Source organism: Agrilus planipennis, unplaced genomic scaffold (genome assembly GCF_000699045.2).
Source record: "Agrilus planipennis isolate EAB-ADULT unplaced genomic scaffold, Apla_2.0 scaffold131, whole genome shotgun sequence".
In the NCBI taxonomy this organism is placed as follows: Eukaryota; Metazoa; Arthropoda; class Insecta; order Coleoptera; family Buprestidae; genus Agrilus; species Agrilus planipennis.
In genome coordinates this window covers 99,001-125,848 of record NW_020439549.1, presented here as the reverse complement: position 1 = coordinate 125,848, position 26,848 = coordinate 99,001, and the positions used below count along the sequence as shown (strand labels likewise).

Below are 26,848 nucleotides of genomic sequence, written 5' to 3'. Positions count from 1 at the left end.
AACTATTTTCTGTATTTTTTTCAAAATTTTAGCTTTAGTAGTTTAAGAGATTTTAATCTATTTTCTTAAACAACTTTAACACTATTTATTTTAAACTAACAAAAATATATTTGAGACCCTTACAACAAACCGTTTCATTTCATATGTCACACGATACAGTTTACAAAACTTTTTTCTAATTCCTATTGTTCCCTGAAAAATAATCCCCATGTTCAAAATTAATTTTTTTACGTTATGCGTCCGTATTTGAGCCACCGAAATTAATATGTGTATACCTAGTAAATTGTAACATAATCAGCCCAGTAGATTCGGAGCAAATTGACTGTGACAAACACACAGACAGATGCACCAGTAATCCTTTTCATACGGACGACACGTTTTAAGCCATTATCTTTTGATTACTGATTTGAAAATATAAAGAATAAATGGCAAATGAAAATGTTTTAACTTTTTCTGTTCTGAATTTTAAATGAACGAAATTGTTATACTGTCTTTGACCCTTTCTTATCGTAATACTTAAGTAAATCACCCTGCTGAATAATTTACACTTCTTCTTATCGCTTTCTTCTGATTGTGCTATAAAAAATAGCAAGACTATGTGATATGTAAATAATACATACAATCAAGGGGATTTACGTAAAAATTTTAGCGGAATATTCCGGAAAAGAAAATTCTGGCTTTGGAAAGCATTTTTCGAATCATATGTATTTGTCTTGCCTAATAATGATACATTAGAATTTCAAAAAAATATTTGAGGTATCACGGAAAAGGATTTCATGGAATCTTAAATTTATAGAATTTTATTCATGTTATTCTAAGTTAGTAGAGAATATAGGGATAAAAGTTAAATGTGGGAATGTAATGTAAAATCCCCTATGCGTACCTATAAGCATGTGTCTACAACTGAAACAATGATTTTATATTTTGAAATTTACAATATTATCACACGATATTTTTACGTCTTAAATTAATACTTATTCAGGCAGAACTCCTGGGCTACCTTTGAAGACTAAAATTGCGGAAAAATTAAATTAAACGCTATAATAGTAACAGTATATTACGTACCATGGGAAGGTCGACTTCCGAGTCCAATAATTCATCCTAATCTTTATGTTGATTTTGCCATTAGAATTTTAAATGGGTAAAAATGTAGACGTGGAAAATAGTCGACGAATTATAACTGCAGCAAATCTATCTCAAAGTTAATGCAATTTAAAATTAGAGTTGATGGAATATATCACACGATATATTAACTAATAGTAAGAGAAGAAATTTATTAATATCTATTAATATTTATGTGAATTTGCGGATAAAAAAGAATAAATTCTGAACACAAACTGAAAGCTTCAGATTAAGCGTAGGTACTTGATTCGCAACAAAAAAAACCGATTTATTTCCAATGGTCAGTTTTAAGGAGATCTATTTGTAAATGATATTCTGCCTTTTCACTTCGAATGGATGCCGCTATTACGTATTAACCTCTACCCTTGAAATAGTCCTTTTATCACCCTGACCAGTATCATGACCATAAATAAAACAGGACAAGAGGATTTCGGCTAGACTGAGAGAAACTGGAATTGTCAGCCTCAGCGTAATGGGCAAGCCAATATTGACTAAAAGCATTTTCTATAAAACATTGGGAGATTTTCTTTTAGCAAGAGTAGTGATAGTAGACGATAGACACAATCGCAAACTCTATTAAGTGTAACTAAAGGAATTGTGAGATAAATGAACAGAGATAAAACATGAACCTTTTCTACAAGATTACGAAATTGTAATTAACAATAGTTAATAGTATAATTAAGTTATACCTAGTGGTGTTCGAAAAACTTTTAGAAATTGGTCAGACTAATAAATATACCTTGGAAAATTCATACACGAAAATCTTTTCTGAAGAACAAAATACTTAAATGGATTAATTAATAATCAACACTTCCACCGGTGGTAATTTCTGTCAGACCCTCCAAACTTCGCAAAAAAATCGTAATTTTACTTACAGTCTGAGTTTTAATTTTTAAATATTATATTGGGGAATTATTTTAATAGTTTTTGTAAACAGGAAGACCAATTGTAGGGGTCAAACATCCATCCCCCAGACACAATTAAAATGTCGCTTTGTCATAAAGTCATCTAATTATCGCGCTTGGGTTTATACTCACAGTGACATTTTAATTGTGTCTGAACGATGTTTGGCCCCCCAAAAATTGGTCTCTACAGAAAGTATTGAAAAAGTTCCCAAAATATCATATTTAAAAATTAATTTAAGTTAGATTCCTGACCGTTAGTTTTGAATTATATTGTTTTTTCCAGGGTGGCAGTCAAATAATTAAACAACTTTATGTCTTTTGTTACGTATCTTCATCTTAAAAGTCTGAAGATGGTTTAATAAATCGACACCAGGGTCTGGCAGAAATTACCGCCCGTGGGAAGTGTCTGGCAGTGTTGATTATTAATTTTTAACAACACTCTGGAAACATTATGTAAAAATCTGCAGTAAGACTTTAAGAAAAGCGAGTAATGTTTTTACGTATGCATACGTTCAAAGTACATACTAAAATTACCCTCTGTCCCACCCATATTGTTACTTAGAAGATACGTAATGTCTGGCGGCTTTGGGATCTCGAACTAATAAACTTGTAAGAAAATTATGACCATCGTTTTACGTGTCAAACAAAAAACTCGAAGAAAAATACTCGGATAACAAATACCTTCAGTAAGTGTTTCAATAATAATATCAAGCACGCTCACCCTATTTAACAGATAGTAATTTTCTTTTTGTCTTCGAAATTTATCGAGGAGCAATGAAATGAAAGTTTTCTTTCACATAAGAATGTCGATATCTTGAAAACTATTCCAACATGAGGGAGCATTTCACCGACACACAAATGGGGTAAAAACCGTAATATCAAGACTTTTTTGTGGCATTTCACTTTGAACAACATACCACTGAGTTAGAAATATTGGACAAGTTAACCCACACGTTATCAATACTTTCTTTTCTCACATCATTTAGAAGCTTTTTCTCTAAAAGCCCGTACACTTTTATGGTCTCAATTAACGGATCGACAAACTTTACCTGCCTGTATTCACCTCCACCCCATTCTTAGATTAAAAAAACTTAAGTACCTGCACTTTACAGGTAAATATAAATAGTAGACAAAAATTTTCAGTTTCTCTCCAGTTTCTCAGAATCTTTCAGCGTCTCTGAAAGCGTCTCTCACAGTCTTTCACAGTCTCTCAGTTATTGCCTAGGTGTTTTTATGGATCTCTCACAGTCTCTTTATGAAAGACTCGAACGATAAATTGTTAATTCAGAGATTCGAGTCTCTCACAGAGAGACCGAATGAATAAAACTGAAAAATTGAGAGACTCGAGTCTCTCGTAGAAAGACTGGGATCTCTGAAATATATTGAACTTAGAAAATTTTAACCATGTCTATCGAAACACTACTTATTGAGAGATTCGAGTCTCTCATTCAGAGATTCGAGTGTCTCGTTCAGAGATTCGTGTCTCTCGTTCAGAGATTCGAGTCTCTCGTTCAGGGATTGGATACGAAATGGAGGATCTCTCTATGAGCGACTCGAGTGTCTCGTTCGGAGACGATGAACAGTTTTTTTGACAGTCTCTCGACAGTGTCTCTCAGCGACACCAGGGAGACTTGATGAGAGACGGAGACTCGAGTCTCGCTTCCAGAGACTCTGAGAGACTGAACATTTTTATCTCGGGAGGGTGGTGCAAACAAACCGACTATTTTTTTACAATATCGAGTTTTAAAAAAATTATATTTTCTGTATTGTGTTTGATTTGTAGTTCATTTCGTAGTGTTTTTTAATCGATTATTTTACTAAATAAAAGAAAAAAATATGTGGAATATTAATATGAATATTAAAAGGTCGCTCGAAAAAAATTTAAGGTAATGCACTATGTGCGACCTTTCAAAATTCAAATTTTGAACAGAAACTTATTATTCTTTAGGCTATGAAATTATACTATGACGAGAAAAAAAAATTTGAATAAAAAGAAATTCGGTTTTTGGCGATTTTTGAAATCTGAAACAATTTGAAGCCACACCTTAAAAAATTTTTTTTGAGCTGTCCTTTGGAGGAGGTTCTTAACACATCGGAAACTATCATTTTTTTACTCGAGATTGAAAAAAAATAGTCGGTTTTTTTGCGTCACCCTAATAAATAGTCACACTATTGGGTAGTTTTATTAATTTCGAGAAAATGAAGTTTTAATATTTTAAAACTTTGATATATAGTATAAATATGTATAGTAAATGCCATATTTTTTTCACTTGGCAATATTTTCTTTTATAATATCATTTTTATTATAGCAAAATATCATTGATTTCTTGTCATTGATTCATTGTTCGATTATTCTACCTTAAAATTAATTACCTAATCGTCATATATAAATGTAAATAAATAAAATAGTCATTGCAAATTGGTTGCAAAGTTTTAATAAATTGTCGGTCGATTCCTTTTAATTTGGGTAATGGAAGCAGATTTTGTGTTCTTATTCGTACGTCAAATGTATGCGAATTTGTTTGTGAATCGAAGCAATAAAATCCCCTTGCATCTGAGAAAATTTATGCAATTGCTTTTCGTAGTATTCTTTTTCTGCTGCATAGAAGTAGGAAAACGTACGTTTTCAAACTTTGTTTGCCGTAGAAAAAGTCAAATGTAATGTATCTATGAAGGGACTGCATACATATTCAGGTATACATATATGTACTTCTAGAAAGCCCAGTAGAAATTCGCAGAAAGTACCTAGTTCTATAATGAAAAAGGAACTACTTTATCTAAAGTATTGTTCGGTCGCTATTCGCTGAAACGTTTGTTTTTTGTTATGATAATGTTTTTTATTTAATTACAGATTTAAGTAGATGGATTGATAATTTTTAATCATATTCGATTGTATTTGGTTTTATCGTGCATATTACAATTTGAATCTTCTCTTGGAATTTACAATACAATAGCAAAATATTCAAGGTTTACCTGACTATCATCGTTAAAACACATTAGAGCTTTTTTATTGTATCACATTTACCTTGAAGGGGTACAATGGCATTTACTGAGATTCAGAAATCTATGTTTGCGCTAAATCGCTGGAAACGTTTCGACCTCGGTTGTTCGAGACATCCTCAGGGTTCTTCCAATGTAATGAATGATTTAAAGAAAAATCTTTTCAGTTCTAATATATCAGAAGTTGTCGAGACAGTAAAAGAAAAAAAAACGTACATAGACACGTAAATTATAGTTACGATATGGAATAAAAAATAGAATCTTCTTAACTAAATTGGAAACATTTCTGTTCCCTGGATGTGCTGCATTGAGCAACAAACTTACTCAACTAACTTTTTAAAAGTTTACGCAGTGTATCTTCACTCCTTATTCTTAACTTTTAGTATTAACATAAAAGCGAACTCATGAAATGCGAATGTGCATGCAAAAGAAGGTTAAAGTTCCAACAAAAATGTATGGTTTGTAGTTGCAGATCAAGCAGTTTTAAAAGTTACATAGGTATCTACATACGTAACTTAGAATATGTGACTATCACTGTTTTATATGTATACAAGTGCCTTATTTTGTTTTTTTAATCTCCAAGAGGGTTGTTAAGTATATATATATATACCGTTTTGAGAAATCATCATCATCATCATAAGGTCGTCAGTCCTAAGACTGGTTGGACACGTACCTCCACTCTTTCCTATCCTGAGCTAAACTTCGCATTTCTCTAAAACTAGAACATCCCACATCCTTAACTATTTGCGAACAGTAATCTAATCTAGGTCTACCTCTACCCCTCCTAACTTTTGTTTATGCCTCTAATATGTCTATGACTAGACCTCCATGCCTGAGAAGGTGTCCTACCAACCTATCTCGCCTATTTTTTATTGACTTCCACAGAGTCCTCTGTTTTGAGAAATATCATTTTTTTTTAACAAGTAGCACGGAGCAGTACGCAGTCAAAAACCATGCCTATATTACAACAAGAAAGCTAGAGCAACAATATTCTCAGAAAAGGTAGCTATACCTTCAAGCTTCTCCTCCATATTTTCAAAGTGGGTTAATTATATGCAGAGTGTTAGATATTTAATGGCGTAGTAAATTGACTTGTCTATGTTTCGGCAGAATTTATAAAGTTTTAATTTTTTGATCAATTTGATTCAAACAGCAACAGTTTAGTATCACAGGAAATTGTCTGCCAAAAACTGAGCCGTGGATTTATTATTTTTTTACTTTTATTTTATGAAAATAACAGCATTTTTGAATTCTTAAGCGATTTAAAAACGATAGGACTACATCTCAACTAATGCCCTAACTTATTTGGGATTCACAATACATATATATGGTATGATAGCTTTCCAGCCTCCGTCCATGAAGGTTTGGGCTTTCTAGCTGTAGGGGTTGCTTTGATAAATATGGTAGTTAAATTTTCCAACGTGTTATGATGGTATTAATTAAAATTTTTGTTTTCAGTAATATTAAATTTAAGTTTTCAAGAATAGTCTAGCTATGTTTTAAATAAAAGTTTCAAGAATTGATTTGTTTTATAATATTGTTTTTTGTTTGAGTTAAGTATTATGATAAATTAAAGGTATTAGATAAATAAATATACATAAATATTTCCAAAGAAATGCAAGGAAAGAAAATGTTACTATTTGAGATTGAACAGATACTTATTATGTGTAGGTGTAGATAATCAGTGGGTGTAAGTCATATTAGAGGATTATTCCATGCAAAAGACAATTATGAAACACCAAATCCCACAAGAAAATTGACGAAAGATACGAAAAAAAAACTTTAAGGCCTAAGGCACTTCAAAGGCATTCCTACTGAAAAACAACAAAATTGTCTGAGTGTTCTTATTTTATAAGAAAAATAAAATTGCGACGACTAATAACTTAAAAAAAGAAATATACTTGTATTTTATGGCAGAAAAATCGCAGATCTAATAGCCTTTAGTAAGCTGGAAGCTCGAAAAAAAATAGAATGCATTTTAATACATTAATATTTACTTTATCACATGTAGGTACTAATATTACGCAAGCTACATAGAAATACCTAAAAACAAAAAATATTAAGAAGCATTTAATCATTTCGACAAGGAGTTTAAAATGCAATCACTCGTGTAGATTTATAATAAACAACTCGCGATGAACTACATAGATGTAGATGAAAAAGCAAACAACCTTTATCTACAATTTTTCTTGAAATAATGGGAATCAAGCAAGATATTTCATGTTTTTGTAATTATTTTTATATAGTCTTCGATAAAATTTATCTATATACATTCCGGTTGTCGGTGATGCCAAATTCCCTCCCGCAGGTAGTTTTGGTTAAAATATAGATAGTCGAATTCCCTCCCGGGTACTAGCCGAGTTCCCTCCCGTTCATATCAGCTCCGATAATTAAGTTAACGACTACTTACCGATTTTATTTATCGAAAATAAATATATATTTATAGTGCACTTCAGTACTTCAGTAAATGAAAGAAAAAATAATTTCAGAAAGAAAACACATATCAGTTATGAAATGTTTACTTTATTAGTTTTAGTTTGTCTTGTTAATAATTTTATAAAATTAGATGAAACACTTCGTAATTTCACATTGAAAATCTAGTAAAACATTAGCAAATTGTAATATTAAGATTAATATGTAATGTGAGGTTGTATTATTTAAACAACTCTTTATGACTTTATAGTATCAATTAGCACTCAATGGGAGGCAATTGATGTATAATTAGGAGGGAATTCGACATACCGAAAATTTTAACCCTAATTAAAAACAGGTATATGGGAGGGAACTTGGCATTATCCCCGGTTGTAGTGGAAATCATCGGCAAAGTTCTTAAACTACAATACATTTAAGTATTCAGTTAATCCTTATTATAAATATAATGCTTTGTCGAAGCTTTTATTTAAATTAAGACAATAACGATGCCTTCACTGAAGTGTTCATCAAAATAAATTTCCTTCAACCGCATTCATTTAAAAAAAAAATGAATAAAGAAGTAATTTTCGAAGCTGTTCCCAAATTCATGATGTTGCTGTGCTCTTAACGCTTAAAAAAATTGAAAGCATATACAACGCAAAAAATTGTTATTGAACACGGGCGTTGTGCGCTTTTAACAGGCAGTCTCAAAAAAAAAAAAAACAAAACATTACTTGAAAATCCCATCTAAAACTTAGACAGCGTTCTTTTTGCAGCTGCTATCACGCATTAAAACAATTAATTCATGTCGTCAATAAAAACAAAGATTTAAAAAGAAGTATGGGCAAAAAGCCTTTTACCCAAAAACACCTAAATTGACTTTTTCTATCAGAGTAAAAGATGTACTTACATTAAATCCCACCCTGGAATATCCTCCACTTCTTCCATCAATCTTTCCATTCTTGATCTAAAATATGCTTCAAACCTAATGTCATCTTCTAACACCATCACTTTCTCGTATCCTTTTTCATAAGCCTGAAACAATGTAATTTTCATTTGTAAAAACAAAACAATACTTGACAAATAAGGGGTGAAATAATTTTTTTATTTTAAAAAACAACCAACGTTTCGCCTCAGATTAGTGACTTTATTATTTATTTTTAAAAGTCGATGATACTTAATTCTTTAACCAGACGTAATTGCACCTCACGGAAAAACACGGGCAAAGATAAAATAATAAATAATTAAATTCATTAAAACTTGAATATATAAAATCATAAATTAATATAAATTAGTCAAAAAACGTTAATAAGGTAACAGCTAACAGTTACACAGCAAAACACCACGAGCTGACGAGAGATAAATCGTTACTTAAAAAGAACAAAAAAACAAATAAGTCAATAACTTACCTCTTCCCATATATTGTAATGGCTGAGAAAACATCCGATTTCACCCAACGTCATGGGCCTGAAAAGAAACAATTCATCGATTGTATAGATACGGTTCATACTACATTATTTGAAAAAAAAATACATAAAAAGTAGAAAGTGGGACGAAACTCTTGGTGTGAGCATTATTTTATTAAAGCTGTATCAAAACGGATATTGGATTACATCAGCACGCTGTAGAAAGCTGCGATAGAACACAGACCAAACTGAGATGGTGAGCTTTTTCAATCCATATCCAGTATCGGAAATGGAAGGACTTTTGAAGAAACTCGCCACTTGTACTACCGAAACGTTACAAAGCAACGCCTTTAGACCCGAATCAGTTCACCTACTGACCTCGAAAGTCATCCCTAATTTGTCTTCTGCTTTAATTACCATCATTTACTACATAATTTGAATTTAGTTTTTCGCATTTGATATTTTTAAAATTCTTTTCTAAAGTAGCTACACTTAACTGTTTTTAGTGCCTAGATTCCTTTTCTTGTTTAAGTACAAGGAAATATAATTGCTTAGGTATACTATATGTTCATAATTTATACCATCTTGCGTACATTGTTTTTGCGATATATCTAGAAATGTTTAAAAACTATGACTGACCATCCCCTTTTTTACTGTTAATTTAAGTCGATATAAAATAAGTAAAAAAATGTTTAAGTTAAACGGTTCTATTAAAACTAATGATGCTAATGAGTAGATAAGGTACTAAAAGGTAAAAAATAATTCAACAGGTCCTCGGTACCAATCATCACACCACTCTCCTCATCAATCTAGGGTATTGATCAGATAACATGAAAAATAGAATTTATAATGATATAAGCGGTTGACTGTTGGTAGAAATTTCAGTCGCTACGCCCCACGTTTCTATTTTTTTTTGTCTGATCAATGTCCTAGATTGATGAGGAGACTGGTGTGATAACTGGTACCTAGGACCTGTTGAATTATTTTCTACCTTTTAGTACATTATTTATCTACATCATTACTATCTTTATTTTCAATAAAAATTATTAACTTAACCCTTTCTTTACTTACTATATTTTCAAGTTTTTAGTTACCTACTTAATATTTCTCATTTTACTCATATTGAAACAAATATGAAACCAGAAATATTGAAACAAATATGTGGGGGTTGATTATATTAAATTGTCATCAGAACTAAAGGTTTGTACCAAAATTTCAACTACTAAATTTGACCTAACAGGGCACAAGCTAAATAAAACCGTTTAAAAAGCTTAAAGCACTAAACATTAAAATTAACAACAACAAACGGATATATTTATGTTTTCATTAATTTCCTATTAGCCTAAATTTAGATTGGTGTGCTGCATGTAGGAACAAATTTTAAGTACATGTTACTTTTAACATTCGTTTCGAAATTCAAGCTTGCCATTTTCATTTTCCCCAAAAATCATGTTAAATTTACAACCACTTATCTGAGAACTACCTCCATTTGTTACAGTTACAAACAAAAATTATGACTCCCCTAAAATCATCCCCCAATCATATTTTAAGTTTTTGCCTTCTTACCTTGTTACATCGTATAATCGTTAGAAAACATCTTTAAAAGCTCTTCAGTAAAGTAATTTTCTCTAATTTTCATTTTGAACCCCTTTACGACACCCGTCTTTTATGAAACCTGTTATTAAAACGCAGTCCTGCGTTCTAAGTGTCATCTTTCCATCATAAAAAAGTTCTTTGTTCGTTAGATAATTATCTCCGCAAAACTTTAGAACTTTATTTTTTTATTGTCTACATTTACTGGTGTGGATAATTCTTTTCTGAAGTTTTTACGTAAAGACATTCTGGTCTAGGCTCCTAAGTACGAGTTTTTTTTTCGTAAATTTGATTTACAACTAGCTTAAATGCTCGGAATAAACGTCCCAATTATGTTTGTGTTTAATGTCCGAAAAAACGGCATATTTTAACTGCTCGCATAATCGTACCATAAACAAAATTTGAATAACTATCAAAAGACAAAGGCAAAGATGGCTCGTTCCCTGTAATTAATTACTGTCAGATTAACCATGTCCGTTTTAATCTCGTTTATTATTAGCCTTTTTCCACCCTATTTACCAAACTTTCGTCACCTTTTTATATCTTATCAGTACACACTGATTTTACGTATGCATAAAAACACCCAATTCATCCATCAAGAATGAAGGTCTAAATTTTGTCTTACCTTTTATGATACGGATCAGCGTACCCCGGCAGGAATTTAATTTCTTCTAAAACGTCGTCGCTTAGGTGTCTGAAACAAAATATTATAATAAGCATCATTATACCGAAAAGGCCATTTACTTAATGTAGGCACATCCGATAAAAATTTACCCTGATTTTTTTTTTTATGTATTAAAAGCCATCCTTCTTTGAATCACGCATCTCTTTTTCGCTTCTACTCATACATGAGTATAAATATACATCATTTATAATACACACACACACATTTTTTAATCTAAAAACGCGATTGCTAAATCATCCTGAAAATCTAGGGATATGCATCATCATTATCATAAGGTTGTCAGTCCTAAGACTGGTTGGACACGCACCTCTACTTTTTCCTGTGCCAACCGTGAGGTAATCTTTACGATCTTCCTGCTTCTGCTTTTAATATGTCTGTAATAGTCCTTCATGCCTCAGAAGATGCCCAACCAACCTATCCATCCTATTTCTTATTAACTTTTTTTTATATAAGTATACCATTTTGCCCCGGTCTTATAAGAAAAAAAGCAATAGGACCAATTGGAATTTTTAACAAATTTATGTTGCATTTGCTACCGGTTTTCTCATTTCACCTGATTCGTTTCAATGTGAGAGACTTCCGAAAGCTCATAAATCATCTCTCATGTCATTCGAACAGGTCAATTTGTATGTCAAGCAGTTAACTTGTTCATTTTTCTTCTTTTAGATAAATGGCATCTGGTAACAACAGTTCTATCATTGAAGAAGAGGGCGAGTTCTATATAAACTGCAGCGGGGTCTTTTCTAATGGAAATGCCACAGACGAACGGATAGCACTCCTTTATAAACAATACATTCCACCGATGTTAATATTCTGTCTGGCTTCAGTTATTATTAACATAAGGGTCTTACTTTCCGTTCGTTGGGTAAGATTTTCTTTGCACTTTACTATATACAATCTAAGATCCCAAAGCTGCCAGACATTTACTTATATGCATATCTGCTAACTTAGCTAAAGGTACATGAATACTTTACTCCTAAAGGACTTGGGGTACATTTTGTATAGAAGAAAAAAAATCCCGAGATATAGCAAAATTAGTTTCATATGGTCGTCAATGATCTTTGAGACGTTTTTAGGACATAAAAACTGAGCGATTCTATTGGGATCCGTCAAATAGGGGGAGCCTAACAACATGGCGCCGATTAGGGAAAATTTATCGTAGTTCCTATAGTGTACCGTGCAATTTCCAAGTTTTTAAATTACGATAAAATGATAAGTATTGACACAAAATGTGATTGGGCTGACACAAAGCCTCGGAAAGGAAATTTCGTTGAAGGTGAGCGTGTTTTTAATGCCAATCATCACATTATAAAATTCGGAAATAACAAATCCGGAAGCTAGCCTTCAAATTCAGTCAAGTTTACTGCCTACTTTTTACAAACTTCGGATTTAAAAAGTGATTCACGTTATATAATTGGTAAGGTGATTCTGGGTGATTTAAGCAATATCATATCAATGACTTGCACGTGCAAAGCTGATTTAAGAGAACGTTGCAAACACATTATTACAACTTTGTTGTATTGCAGCAGGTAGGTTCTTAACCTCAAAATACTTATATCGTATCATTAGAATTGTGTTAAATCAATTACACAGGAATAAATAATTTCTCACTTTATAATTTTAGTATGATTCTAGTTTTAAATATTAAGGTTATGGCTGATGGTAAATACTTGCTGAAATATAATCATGTGCATTAAAAGGACGTGAACAAATTTTTATTCCGGAATTCACTTCGTTGATACCTACTGCTTTCATCCAAAATTCTATTAGTTTACTTTTTTCTCTAATTTTCCGAATATATTTTTTACATATATAAAACAGTTAGTTTTTATTGGAAAGTAGTTAATGTAGGTGAAGAGTGAAGATCTATGTCTGAAGTGCTATTGCAGCTTTTCACTGAACATATTAACTTTTTGTTTGATTTAACTTTAGAAGAAAACTTCGTCGACTCCATCATCAAAAAAAACTTTACTTTTAAATTTTTCCCTCATTCGAGTTATAAATTTTGCCACCAGATGGTGTATGCCCATTTGACGGATCCCAATAATCTGGATCATCTACGTTCCGCAGCTTGTGACACACTTTATATACTCTAGTAAACTTCCTTCTTTCCGTCGATAAAAAAGTTTCATTTCAATAATAAATTTAATAATAATCAACTAAAGAACAAATTAGTCAAATGTTTGCATGAATCATTTAAATGTTTTACACTCGTGTTACTGTTCCACAAAAAATATACCTATCTAATTGAGGGTGCCTTTTTCCTCGTAAGGATGGAAGTAACTATTTTCCGCTCGACTAAATGTAATATATCAGCATCTACACAAAGTGGGAATTTTAGTTGGATTTACCAGTAACAGGAAATGGTGGGATAGAAAATTTTATTAAAGGGTTTTCTCGACCACGGCTCCAGAACTGAAAACAGGAGCAGAATGTGTCCAATTGATGCACGGACCGTAAATGAGCCTCGCTTATTTACGACGCTGCATTATCCAAAATCCACAAAATTACGGTCTAAAGTCCTTAAATTACTTGCACGAAACCATCTCCCTTTATTTAATTTTCAGTCTCCTCACTATATTTATACAATAAAGGGTTTCGAAATCGTTACACAATTAATTGTAATTAAAGGAAAAGCCTTTGGAAAAAAGACAATTACGTACTTTCGCGAGCTGAGCCAACAGACAAAGGACTACCTTCAAAGCGGTTTAGTTAATTCTAGCATTGAACCATTCTAGCAATGAACTCAAAAAAAAATTACCTATTTTAATTCTGAACTGACTAACTGTTCTTACTTTCAATACTTCGCCTTCCTAAATTGACTCGCCTAAGTATATTACTTCTTCGCGTTCGAAGGATCTAGACTGACACGATACACTTCTAATTTTGTCTTTATTTGAATGAATACTGACCGAAAATAAATCTAGTAGTTATGTCAGACCGCCACATAACGTGAACAAAAACTTTCGGTTATAGAAACAAAATATGCATTGGCCTTATAAAGCGATATTTTTTCGTTGTCGTTGCACCATTCCCGTAACTCCTCAATATATTTGGTACTTCCCCAGTGGAAGTAGTAGGATAGATCCTATTTTATTCCTGTATTCGCTTTAGCTAAGTACATAGTTCTTGGTGATCGTGTTATTGTGTTCTGAATATACGACTTATTAAACTGTAAATATTATGCTCGCGAATAGTTAATTTAGAAATTCGAAAAGATTGTTAAAGGTGTATGTTCGGAACGTGGAGCTGTACGGCTGCGAAATATGGACGGTGGACGCGGCGGAAAAGAAAAGGTTAGAAGCGTTCGAATGATGAGAATACCGTGGATGGAGAAGGTTAGAAATGCAGAGGTATTAGAAAGAATAGGAGAACAGAGGACTCTATGGAAATCAATAAAAAACAGGCGAGTTAGGTTGATAGGACACCTTTTCAGACATGAGGGGCTAGTCAGAGATATATTAAGGGCAGAAACAGGAGTTAGGAGGGGTAGAAGTTGACCCAAATAAGATTACTGTTCGCAAATAGTAAAGGATGTGGAATGTTCTAGTTTTGGGGAAATGCGAAGATTAGCTCAGGATAGGAAGGAGTGGAGGTGCGTGTCCAACTAGTCTTAAGACTGACGACCTTATGATGATGATCAATACACAAGTGGAATGTTACTTAAAAAATTGTAGTGCCAAAAAAATACTGTCGCAAAACCTAAAACTGCGGGAAAGATATGTACATACGTCGGAATAAGAAAAAGTGTGGTTTCTTGAATGATAAAATGAGCGAAAACCGATTGTTATCGGCCTAACCACAATTAAAATCAAAAAAAGTAGCAGTACACGGGTCAATTTAGGAAGGCGAAGTGTTGAAACGCACAAAGGTGTATCCCTTGTTTACTGATAATAAATTGGAATAAAATGTTCTATCAATATATTATAAATAATTTTGTGTATGTATGCTATTTTCCATTAAAAAAAAAACATTTTTTTTGAACAGGTTCGAAGGCCCTTATCTCCTACTCTTCACATAAGCCTAAGTTTGGCAGCGGCCGACGCGTGCACTTCAGCACTATTAGGAGTTGGTCTGTTCATAAACAGCCTTCTGCCAAAAATTAACATCAGCGTATCATGTTTGGCCACATATACATTGGAAATGTTTCGACTTAGTGGCATTATCATCACCGTTGTACATTTGCTGGCTCTAAGTGTAAACCACTATTTGGGGATTTTAAAACCCCTACATTACCCTTCGATAATGACATCAGGCAAAACAAGCATCGTCGTCATGTTCCTCTGGATCGTTCCTATCCTATTCATAGCCACCTATTTCTTGGTCTACAAGTATTACGAAAATTGTCACACAATTACCTTCATGACGTCGTTAAACTTTAGGTAAGTATAGAAAAGGATCGTCCACAAATTACATAACGTAAATTGGGAGGAGGGGGAGTGTTCTAGTCGGGAATCACGACTTGTTATGCTGTGGGAGGATGACAAGATTTGCTTTTAGAATCGGAAACTTCGTAGCTTTAATTTACTGTTAAATTTGCATCAGGAGTTTGAGATTGATATTTCCGAACGAATGTGTTTTATTATTAGAAATCAGCAAATAATTCCCTCATCCTATATGTGATACTACACTTTTATGTTGATTGCAATTTTATTTTGTGAATCTAAGAAACCTAAGATTTTAACAATAATTGCGATACGTAGCGGAATGGGAAAAGGGGGAGGGATCTGGTCAAGCGTTACGGTCTTGTTACTCGGGTAGAAGTGGAATTAAAGATTGATAAAAATTAGGTTTTGTAATTTATATAACAGTCCCAAATTACTAATCTGTAAAATCGATAAGGGAAAGAAAAATAAAGGGACAAAAAAATGTAGAGAATTCTAGGCTGAGTTGCCGTGGTCTAATTTGACCTGGTATACTTCAAACCAAATTAGATCACGGCAACTTATCCCAGAAAACTTCCTAAGAATTAACGCCGACCGTAAAAGCCCTAGACAAAAATTTTTAGTCTCTCAGAGTCTTTCAGCGTCTCTGAGAGCGTCCCTCCCAGTCTCTCAGTTGTTGCCTAGGTGTTTTTATGGATCTCTCACAGTCTCTGTATGAGAGACTTGAACGATAAAATTGTTAATTCAGAGATTCGAGTCTCTCGTTCAGAGACTGGATACGAAATGGAGGATCTCTCCATGAGAGACTCGAGTCTCTCGTTCAGAGACGCTAAACAGTTTTTTTGACGGTCTCTCGGCAGTCTCTCTCAGCGACACCAGAGAGACTCGATGAGAGACGGAGACTCGAGTCTCGCTTTCAGAGACTCTGAGAGACTCAACATTTTTATCTCGGGAGCCTTCATTCTAAAATTAAACCGAGAGAACTTGACATTTTAGCAAATTTCTGGGTTTCTATTCAATTATACAACTTTACATGGGATTGGTTTTTAAAAAGGAAATTCTTTCAATTACAGAATGTTCTTCGCGTCATTATTTATTATTCCATTGATTCTAATGATATTTTGCTACACCCACATCCTGATAATTGTCAAGAGGCAACAGAAAGTTTGGAGTCAATTAAGAAGAACTGGCAGCAGTCGATATCGTGCAAATCGCGGAGTGAGCTCTCAGCAACGAGAAATGGAAGGAAATTTGAAAGCCATATATACGACTCTTTTAATACTCGGATCCTGCATGATCGGTAAGTGTTTAGTACTATAATGTATTTCACTTCAAAACGCATTAGTATCAAGGAGGTTTGAATAGAACAATCAACCTAGTAGTTCGATGGTGTGTTTTCTGCCGGGCTTTTTGGCCGTGGTCCGTGGAATCTTGCTTTTCCAGACGTTTCGTCGTTCTTTGCTGACGGTATCTTCAGTGGTAAAGAAGTAATTTGTGCTGTATACTAAATGTAGAAATGTAAAGATCATATTTTCAAGAAAATCTAATTTAAAAGCGAATTTGAATTAATTGATATGAAAGGTTATCCGATGTAATGAACCATGGTCTGTTTGGATTACGTTGTGACGTTTCGTCTAGCACACCACCTCCAGCTGTAGACGAAACGTCACGAGATAATCCAAACAGACCATAGTCCTTCAGACTGAATAGTCATTCACATCAATTAGATACCGACAAACCAAATGTATCTCCAAAACTGTTCTTCAAATAAGAAGTTACAACGAGGATTTTTTTTTCAGGTTGGTTACCCGCTAACATCAATTTCCTCATAATCTGCAGAAGTGGATGTATTATAAGTGGCGAAAGCTATGACAGTTATGCACAATGCTACAAGGAATTGTTCTTCTACATTAATTGGACGGTCAATATGTTAATTATATTGAAAACAATGGCAAACCCTATCATTTACTCATACCGAATGGCAGAAATAAAGGTAAGACGCAAGTACTTTATCGATGTTATTAAACATAAACAAGTGTCATATATGCTATGTCAGCCTACTAGTTTTCTTGATTTTTAATGTGTACAAAATTATGATACATATGAAAATTTTTCGTTACGTAATAGAATTTAACTCAGCACATTTGTATGAAACTTGAACTATCTCAGCGGTCGCAAAAGGGCGGAAAGTATTCAATTTCGATGATTGTGAAAAATGTACTGTAATTTCCATTTAGAATTTACCAATGGTTGTAGTTACTTTCAAAATATTCTTAATAGAAATTCATTGTCCTAAAGGCATTCAACTAATAAATAAATTTACACAAAAAACCTTCTCTCAACATTCATCAATAAACAAAATGTGCATACGTATTAGTATCTACAACAACATATGAAGAACGTTTACACATTTTATGTTTTCGTACTTCTAGTAACACGCAACAGTCAAAGTCACGGTTTTTTGTTTTATAGAAGTTATAAATCCCACGTGCGTGTTCAATTCAGTTTATTAGTAGTAGGCCCGTTTGTGGTACACATTAAAAACTGTGATAACATCCATTCAAATAATCAACCAATGACAAAATTGCGGGTAATAACTTAAAACAAACGTAAAGCATATTGTTGGACAAAGAACTTATAACTTATAAAACACTTACTTTAAAAAATTATTTGAAAGTTAATAGGTACCGTTTAGCTGCAACTATAAAATTCTGCCACGGAATTTCCGTGTAATACGTTTTTACCTTCAGACACTTCCTCGGTGTAAGCTCTACCGCGAATGCATCAGTGGTCAAAGCCCATTTGAGAAAGTAGTCAAGAGCAGTTAATTGCAGCCGCTGCCACGTTTCACCCTCGAGAATTGTCGATTCGACTTACACACTAAATTGTTACGTCACGTACAGAACTTGTTACAACGACAACAAAAAAAAACAGCGATGCGATTAACGCAAATGCTTGTACTACTATTAGCTATTACCGAAACAAATAAGTCAACTTTAACGGTCGTGTAATATTCGAGGTTCCTGTTAATTTATCAGTTATTATAAGAGGGGTTAATGATTTAAAAAAAATACATCAAAAACCTTAATAAAAAGGGGATGATATGGGACAGAAAATATAAGTTCAAGAATCAAAACAATGTGTTCCTGGAAAAAAGATTTTTAAAAAAAAGTAAATAAATAACAAAGAAATTCTAAAAAACAAACGAGTTCAGATCGCGCAACACATCAACATTATTCAATCACATTCATCTTCATCAACATCATCATAAGGTCGTTAGTCCTAAGACTGGTTTGAGACGCACCTCTACTCATTTCTATCCTGAACTAATCTTCGAATTTCCCCAAAACTAGAACATCCCACATCCTTAACTATCTGTGAACAGTGATCTAATCTAGGCCTACCTCTACTCCTTTTAACTCCTGCTTCTGCCTCTAATATGTCTCTGACTTACCAATCTATCTTGCCTATGTTTTATTGACTTCCGTAGAGTCCTCTGTTCTTCTATTCTTTCTAATGCCTCTACATTTCTAACATTCTCTATAATCATTTGCCTGTAACACTACATTTCGAACGCCGAATTCCTGTAACAAACTTTTTCGACTTATCTGACTTCCTAGATACTGAAAATCAGCCACGTCTTCTAATGTTTTGTCTCTTTTCTTTATATTAACTCTTTCCCTACTTTTTCATCCCTTGTATACTACTATTTTTGTTTTACTTTTATTTTAATGATACTGATGTATAGATTAAAAAGTAGCGGTGACAGTATGCACCCTTGTCTGACTCCCTTTCTAAGATTTACTTCTCTACGTTGCTGCTCCAACTCTACAATTGCCTGTTCGTCTTTATACAAACTATCATTTTTCTATCTCTGTAATTCATCCCTATATACGTTTTTAAGTATATTTAACATCTTGTCCTATTTAACATTGACGAAGCTTTCACTTTCGTTTCCTTTAATTGATTATGGAGTTTGAACAAGTAATGCCTTCTACTATTAATTACGTAACAGGTACCTAAATACAAGAGATAAAATATGGAGCAGTATATTTTTGGTTCAATAGGTCAATTTTGCTCTTTTCAATAAAAAAGTAGAGATCAAAAGAGGAAACCTAATTAGGTAAATACTTCCTTTATATATTACACAAACCTTACAAGAAATAACGAGAAAACAAACCGAGCCCCACCCTTTCGTTATTGTCAAAGTAACACCAATGAATAATAAGTAATAAGGTACAGGAACCTCTTATTTAATTTTCAGCTGACTCCTAAATAAGTAAACTTTTTCGCATCCCGAACTTGTTTACAACTTTTCCAGTTTCGTCTAATTATTTTTGAACGATGTTAACGACAAAGTACGGGCTCTAAAAGAACTTATTACAAATATAACGTTCCTTCTAATGGGAAATGGAGATTTCCCAAAACAATATTTTCTAGCAAAAATGTGGCATGTTCTACGGAATTTTAGCATATCCTCATTTAAATGCTAATTTTCTGAAATGCCTAGACAAACAATTTGGATGGTTAATTAACCACTTAACAAAAAATTAAGGACTAAATAGACCCTACTCTTTTACATTGCAAAAACGATATCAACAACTTTTTCTGCAAAAACTATTTTTTGCTCACATAATTGTGTTACAATTTCTTATCTGGCACTTATTGTATCAAAACAAAAACGATATCTATAGTCAATTCTAACTGTAATATTATAAATGTCAATGTAAATTTCTTTGTTTTTTTGTTACTATTTCACGCCTTAACTACTCATAATATCATTATGAAATTTTGTACACTAATTATCAAGGGTACAGAAAAAATACAAACATAGGGATACAAACAATTAGTTTTCCATATATGGTGGTAGAAGCCGTGGGGTAAAACCTATCATGAAATTTTGTACACACATCATCAGAGATATACAAAACAACATAGGGTCCCTTTTATCCAGAAAAAAATACTGTTCCCGAGAGTTAGAAGAAATTAGTTTTAAGTGATCGTCGATGACCTTTGACATGTATTTAGGACATCAACGCGAGTGAAGCCGCGGCTAAAACCTATCATGAAATTTTGTACAGACATTGTCAGAGGCATACAAAACAACATAGGGTCCCTTTTATCCAGAAAACAATACTATTTCCGAGGAAAAGAAAAAATTGTGATGGTCTTTGACGCGTAGTTTAAACATCAACGCGAACAATGTCGCGAAAAAAGCTAGTTGCCAATAAATGTTATTGGAACAAAGAGATGTAGTTGTGTCTGGAAAAATATTCCAAATCATCATCTTTATTACAGCCGACACAGCAGGAAGAAAAATGTCTTTTGTCTGTTCGTCGTAAAAATTTCATTATTTAATTTATGTCTTCTACACTATTGCTATTGCTATTTTTTATATGTTTCTGATATAATATCAAACCAATAACAATTGGCAGTAATATACTGGCATCTACTGATATTTATTGCTACATTTGAATGCTTTGTTTCAAATACTTAGTATTTTTGAACTTAGTAGATAAACTTTTGATTATGTTACAGGAAGGCACGCGCCGCATGCACTTAGCTATTTCGCAACTTTTCTGTAGACGCAGTTCAATTAGTCGGACGGAAACTTACATTTCAAATTCGCAACGATCGCAATATGGATCAAGTCGAACAGGAGCTACAGGTGGTGCTGTTGGAGGCTCCGCGACCGCTTTCTGTCGATTTAATGGCAATTCAGCTCATCATCACCGGATCATTAGTAAAAACGAACTTGCCAATACGCTCTTGTAATTGATTGGATACTTTACATTTATTCGCACAAATAAAATTTCACTTATTAAACCGACAGTGAAGTTGATCTATTATGATCAACTACGTACGTATGAGGGAAATTGCCTGAGGAAATGCTTATAAGTCCGGAAGTACAGGAGGAAATGATGATATAAAAAGCTAAAAACTACCTAAAAACGAAAAAGGTAATGAAAAAAGTCCAGAAACAGCAATTCTACATATTGATCAGTTATCTAGACGGAATTGTTTATGTCTATCAATTATTGTTTACATATTCACTCAACTTTCTGAAAATTTAACCACCAATAAAGGTAGGTATCTTAATAATTGTGTATAGAATTCAATTAAAAAAAAAACTTTTCACAACTCTTCATGTAAACGTTACAAATGTGTAAAGATCAATTGATTTGACCGTTACAGAATGTCAATATAATAAAAACTATGTATTATTAAAACGAACCTATATTTTTTTAATATCAATTTCACCATCAGCCAAAGAATTTATGAAGTATCAATATAACTGATTGACTTAACCCTTGCGTGATGAAAATTCATAGTAAATGAACATGATATTCACTTAATTTTATTTGTTTTGTAACGAAATAAAAACCGTTACAATTGCTTCACCAAACTTTTGCATCGTCTACTTATAATGAAATACTTGTAGTTGTTTCCTGTTTAATTATTTACCTATAAACAATTTTTATTTATATTAATTTGAAAATTCAATTTCAATTTTTTACTTACCATAAACTATCTCAGGACAGTGAGGAAAAACTTGTTGCTGTCGTCACACCCTCGCTGGGAATTAAACTCGGGACCTTTGGTCAACGCGTAACGCCAAAGGTCCCAGGTTCGATTCGAGTAGCGAGGGCGCGGTACTAGTCCGTTCTCCTTGCCGGGTACAGGGGTTCGGTAGGTGATGACTGGGGTCTTGTATCGGCGTTAGGTGTAGGGGTTCGATTCCCGGCGAGGGTGTGACAACAGTAACAAATTTTCCCTCATTAACCTGAGGTAGTTTATAGTGGATAAATGATCAATGTAAAATGAATTTTCACGTTAATATTTGATAGATATTAACTACTATTAAATGTCACAATTTTTATTTACTTCAAATATTTTTATCAAGAAAATACTCAATTAATTAGTTAATAAAATTAATGCAATTATAATTTAGGTATACTTATAAGAAAATTACATTTGGACAAAACATTTTTAGAAGGTAATTCAAAATTGCTTTTATAATTCACCATTCAGAAGCATCTCTTTTGAGAGATTTATAAATAGGTATATTTTATAAGAGAGTGGCGTACTGAAAAAATTCCAAGAATGCTATTAAAGGATCACATCTTAACAGTGACTTCAGAAAGGAAAAGGTAAGATTAGCTCGGAAATTTTTAAAAGCATCAAAGAAGATTTCATAATCCGAATTATTCATCAGAAAAACGATCAATAGTTAACTTTTGGAGAAAATCATTTAGGTATTGAATTTACTCAAAAGATTATTTGTTTCTCCTGCAAAAGTTCTAAAATTTAATTAAGATCTATACTTCTATAATACGTTGGATTCACGTATATATCAAAGAACAAAATTAAACTTCGAACTTAACCAACCACCTTCCTCATGAGTCTAACCTAACCCAATACCCACCCCATTTTAGCTATATCCTTAAGGTTCCCATCCATTGTTTCAAAGTAGGTTAATTACATACACAGTGTTAGATATTTAATGGCGGGTTTGGTTATCTTTAAACATTTTTTTAAAATGGAGCACCCTGTATGTATTTTCGTAGATTTATATAGAATTTTATTTTCTTTCGAATGGTATTATGGTTTCCTATACCAATTTCCTCTAATTTCCTAATTATTTACTGTTCTTCGTGAAAGCAACTAAAATCACTCAATTTTTTACGAAATTGTCTGTAAAATTTTTAACAGAATTTCAACACAAATAACAAGTTAATCGATTACCTATACGATCTTCAAAAAATACTTTGATTAAAAAAGAAACTGACAAATGGGACATTTCATAAGTGTTCTGTGGAATACACTGAAAAACCCTCTCTAATAGTTTCAGACAGAAATTGCCTCAACAATGCCGTTACATTAATGTATCGTTTTCCCGTATGAAAAACTTTGTCAGCATCATTAGCTTTCGATTTCTTTTATTCATTAAGCGTCTGTCGTAAAAGCCGCCACAAAAAGTTACGATGCTCCAGGAAAGGGAGAGAACAACAATATATTTGTCTCCATTTATTATTGCGGATAAACTTACTTGATTTTATGGCCCCACAAAGTTCGGCGTGCTATTAGCACGAAAATGTTCGTGTTTTATACAAACATAAAATTTGCATCTATTTAATGACGGGACGTTTGACTGGAATCCAAATATATTATGAACCAATTTACACGCGAGAGCCTAGCGAAATTGCAAATAACTTTTTAAAAGTAACACCATTAAAAGATTATATAACAACTTCAACAGCATTGAATCGTAGTAATTTTGGAGCTGTAATACTGAATTATTACCTATATTAATGGCCCACTTATCAATGGGACGTTTAGCACAAAAAGCTTGCAACATTTAAGGGTTCCCGAACTCTATCAACTGCACAAATGTAGTGTACTCGCGCTTTAACATGGCACAAAGGTAATAATCGTAGTAATTTTGGAGATACAATATTGAACGATTACCTATATTAATGCTGAAAAAGACATCATTGGTCGGGGAGATGGACACAAGATCTCCAAGTCATCCGAAACAAGAATAAATTTTACAACATATTCGGATAATAGGGCAGGGTGGGTGTTACGTTTTCAACCTAGGAATAAGGATAAATACAGAAGTAAGGGCATCGCCAATGGGCCACATGACAGACAAAGAGTATGAATTGTAAAATTAAATACAATACATGGAGTCTTAATCATTTACTACAGGAAAAAATATTTTAAGTAAAACATAGTTTTATTGCGTTTGTTGTAAAATTTTCAACTATTTTTTTATCAGCCTTTATTGTATCTGAACGTATCACCTAATGTCCTTTCACAATAATAATGGCTTTCATACGTATCATGAAAGGCTATTGTTCGGCCTTCGGGTATCGCAACAGCTATTTGATCATGAAAAATATACGTTTTTTACGGTTAAATACAAAACGACTGCTTAAGTAAATGACAAATCATTAAAAACTTAGAATCAAGAAATTGGTACTTGGTACTAAGAATGCTTGGAATGAACTTTACAATCGACATGCACATTACACATTACACGTTGCATTTAATTAGAAATCGGACAATAAATGATTTTTAATTTTTATATTTTATGGGGAAGCTGCCGCCCTCACGTCTCCTTGGCGGAAAGGAATGAAATAGACAAAAATGATTACAAAAAAAAAGATGAAATATCTTGGTAAGTTCTCATTATTTCGGAAAATTTTTTTGGAAAATGTTGTACGCTACAAGGGTATCTTTAGGTCTATTACTTTTGTATCACGTTAAAGCTGGAGAACAATACTTAATAAAACGTGAGTTTATTAAAATATTTTTGAGTAAAATTTTTAAGTTAATATTAACTAACAACAACAGGGTGAGTGGTCTCAATAATAACGGATTCAGTTAGGCTCTAGCGTATAGTTCACTCAGATCTTTTTGTTTTTACTAAGAGAGCAGCAGCTTTAAAATCGCTTAATTTAATAGCAAGTGAGTTTAGACTTAACCAAATCCTGATCCTGTTAAACCAAACGCAAAGTGTAGCCAGGTTTTCTTTTACTTTTTTAGTATAATAATTTGATCTTCTTCCTAGAAATATTAAAAAATTTACAAACGTCCAAACGATATATACCAATGATCAATCTTGATATGACGATTTCATCCCTGACTTGCTCAAAATCAAAAATCCGTAAGAAGCACATGGTAAAAACGTCATCTATTCAATGATTCTTACTGCAACTCAGATGATGACATGCCAACTACACGTTTAATGAAAAAATGTAAAACTGACTTAAAAATGTCTCTTTAATCGATATAATTAGTATTGAACATGGAAAGATAATAACTGCGAACAGTTTTAAGTATTAACTTTAGAAATAACGACAAACGCACAAATAGGGTTGTTTTTTAGCAGATTCTTCGATCTTTTCTATAGATATATGCATGTATTGTAATTATTTATTGCGTATTAGATAATACATCAAGCATTAAGCGTTAATAGTACTCTGTAGCAGTAATATAATGTGTAGCACTATATGCATGTAATAATATTCTAATGTATGTTTGAACCCCAGTCCATTGTTAAAACCAAAAACACCACCTTTCGGATATGAATTTTTGAAAAACGGTAAAAAGTGCGTAAAATGCTGTAAACACTTTCGATTTAAGGTTTTAAAGGCTATGGTCTTCTAAAACAACTGGGACAGCTGATAGTAAAACATTCTTGAACTAATTGACGATTAAAACGTTCAATTAAAAGATGGAAAGGTGGTTTACACCTACTTTTGATACAATATGTTTCCGTTTAACCAAAATCGTTAATTAATCAATTTTAATGTGTTTGAGATGGAAATAAACAATTGCAAAGAAGTGGATGGTTTGAATGTCTGCATTCGGGTGCATAATTGGTTGCACATATTACATATTTACATTCTAATGGTATATTATAACTAATTAATTTTTAATGTTTAACGCTTAAAACATGGATTTTATAAAATTACTGAAAACGCCGCCAAAATTAGAATATAAGTGAACGGTACCCACTGTTCTTTGGACGGACTCACCTAGTGTATAAATAAAGTGATAATTGTAAATAAACTACGACAAATCCTTGGGGAAAAATTCTCTTAGATATTAGAAAAGCAGGAAAATATTGAATTCAAGTAGGTACCAAATGTATTATTTCTTGATAATCGCTTATTTTTTTACCATTCGTAGATTAATTTAGTAAAGCGTATAAGTGTAGAACGTGTATGTATTATGTCTGTTATCTCACATTTTCCTTTTATTTAAAAAGTTCACAAAAAGAATATAAAGATAACTATTTAAGAAATTAGCTACTGCTAATACCTGTAAACTTATTGTAAGTATTGTAAAGATTTTGTGTTAATTTTGTTGGGTGTTAAACTGAAAGTAACACATTCCAGTTTTTATTGTAAATCTGTACGTATACTAAGTGTTTTAATAATAAATGAAACTTTTTCTATTTTGAACATTTCTTATTATTTGGAAATGCAATTCTTTAATTAAATAAATAAAAACTTGAACAAATTTAAACGTCAAATATAAAACTATACTTACTCTCTTATTATTTCACTAAGAAATATTGAAAATATTTCTACAAGCAATTCCACCAAAACTATAAAACGAACATCAATTACTCCACTACAGGGAGCGGTTAAAAGTCATAAAGATGGATCTGTGCGTATTTTCGTTACCATATACACCAAAAACTGGCTTTGGGAATAATAAAACCTACAGGAAGATAACGCTATCAAAACTTAGTACATTACAACTTGCCCCTATGTAACATTATGGATAACTGTCCTTGTTTCTATTAAAAGAAATATATTGTCT

At 32.6% G+C, this 26,848-nt stretch overlaps 2 protein-coding genes across 3 annotated transcripts in view; one reads left to right on the top strand and one right to left on the bottom strand.

Annotated features, from left to right (window-relative positions):
- Nucleotides 1–21,587, top strand: part of LOC108738350 (trace amine-associated receptor 6-like) — a 178,677-nt gene extending 157,090 nt beyond the window's left edge. The window contains exons 5-9 of the mRNA XM_018471738.2: nucleotides 11,790–11,988; nucleotides 15,111–15,505; nucleotides 16,582–16,808; nucleotides 17,308–17,501; nucleotides 21,047–21,587. Coding sequence (XP_018327240.1) covers nucleotides 11,794–11,988; nucleotides 15,111–15,505; nucleotides 16,582–16,808; nucleotides 17,308–17,501; nucleotides 21,047–21,283 — 1,248 coding nt within the window. The 5' untranslated portion in view covers nucleotides 11,790–11,793 and the 3' untranslated portion in view covers nucleotides 21,284–21,587. The remainder of the gene's footprint in view (nucleotides 1–11,789; nucleotides 11,989–15,110; nucleotides 15,506–16,581; nucleotides 16,809–17,307; nucleotides 17,502–21,046) is intronic.
- Nucleotides 1–26,848, bottom strand: part of LOC108738353 (glycosyltransferase 25 family member-like) — a 57,063-nt gene that overhangs the window by 8,596 nt on the left and 21,619 nt on the right. For both annotated transcript variants that reach the window (XM_025979362.1, XM_025979363.1), the window contains exons 3-5: nucleotides 11,064–11,132; nucleotides 8,849–8,906; nucleotides 8,350–8,474 (exon numbers count right to left, since the gene is read on the bottom strand). In XM_025979362.1, coding sequence (XP_025835147.1) covers nucleotides 8,350–8,474; nucleotides 8,849–8,906; nucleotides 11,064–11,132 — 252 coding nt within the window. The remainder of the gene's footprint in view (nucleotides 1–8,349; nucleotides 8,475–8,848; nucleotides 8,907–11,063; nucleotides 11,133–26,848) is intronic.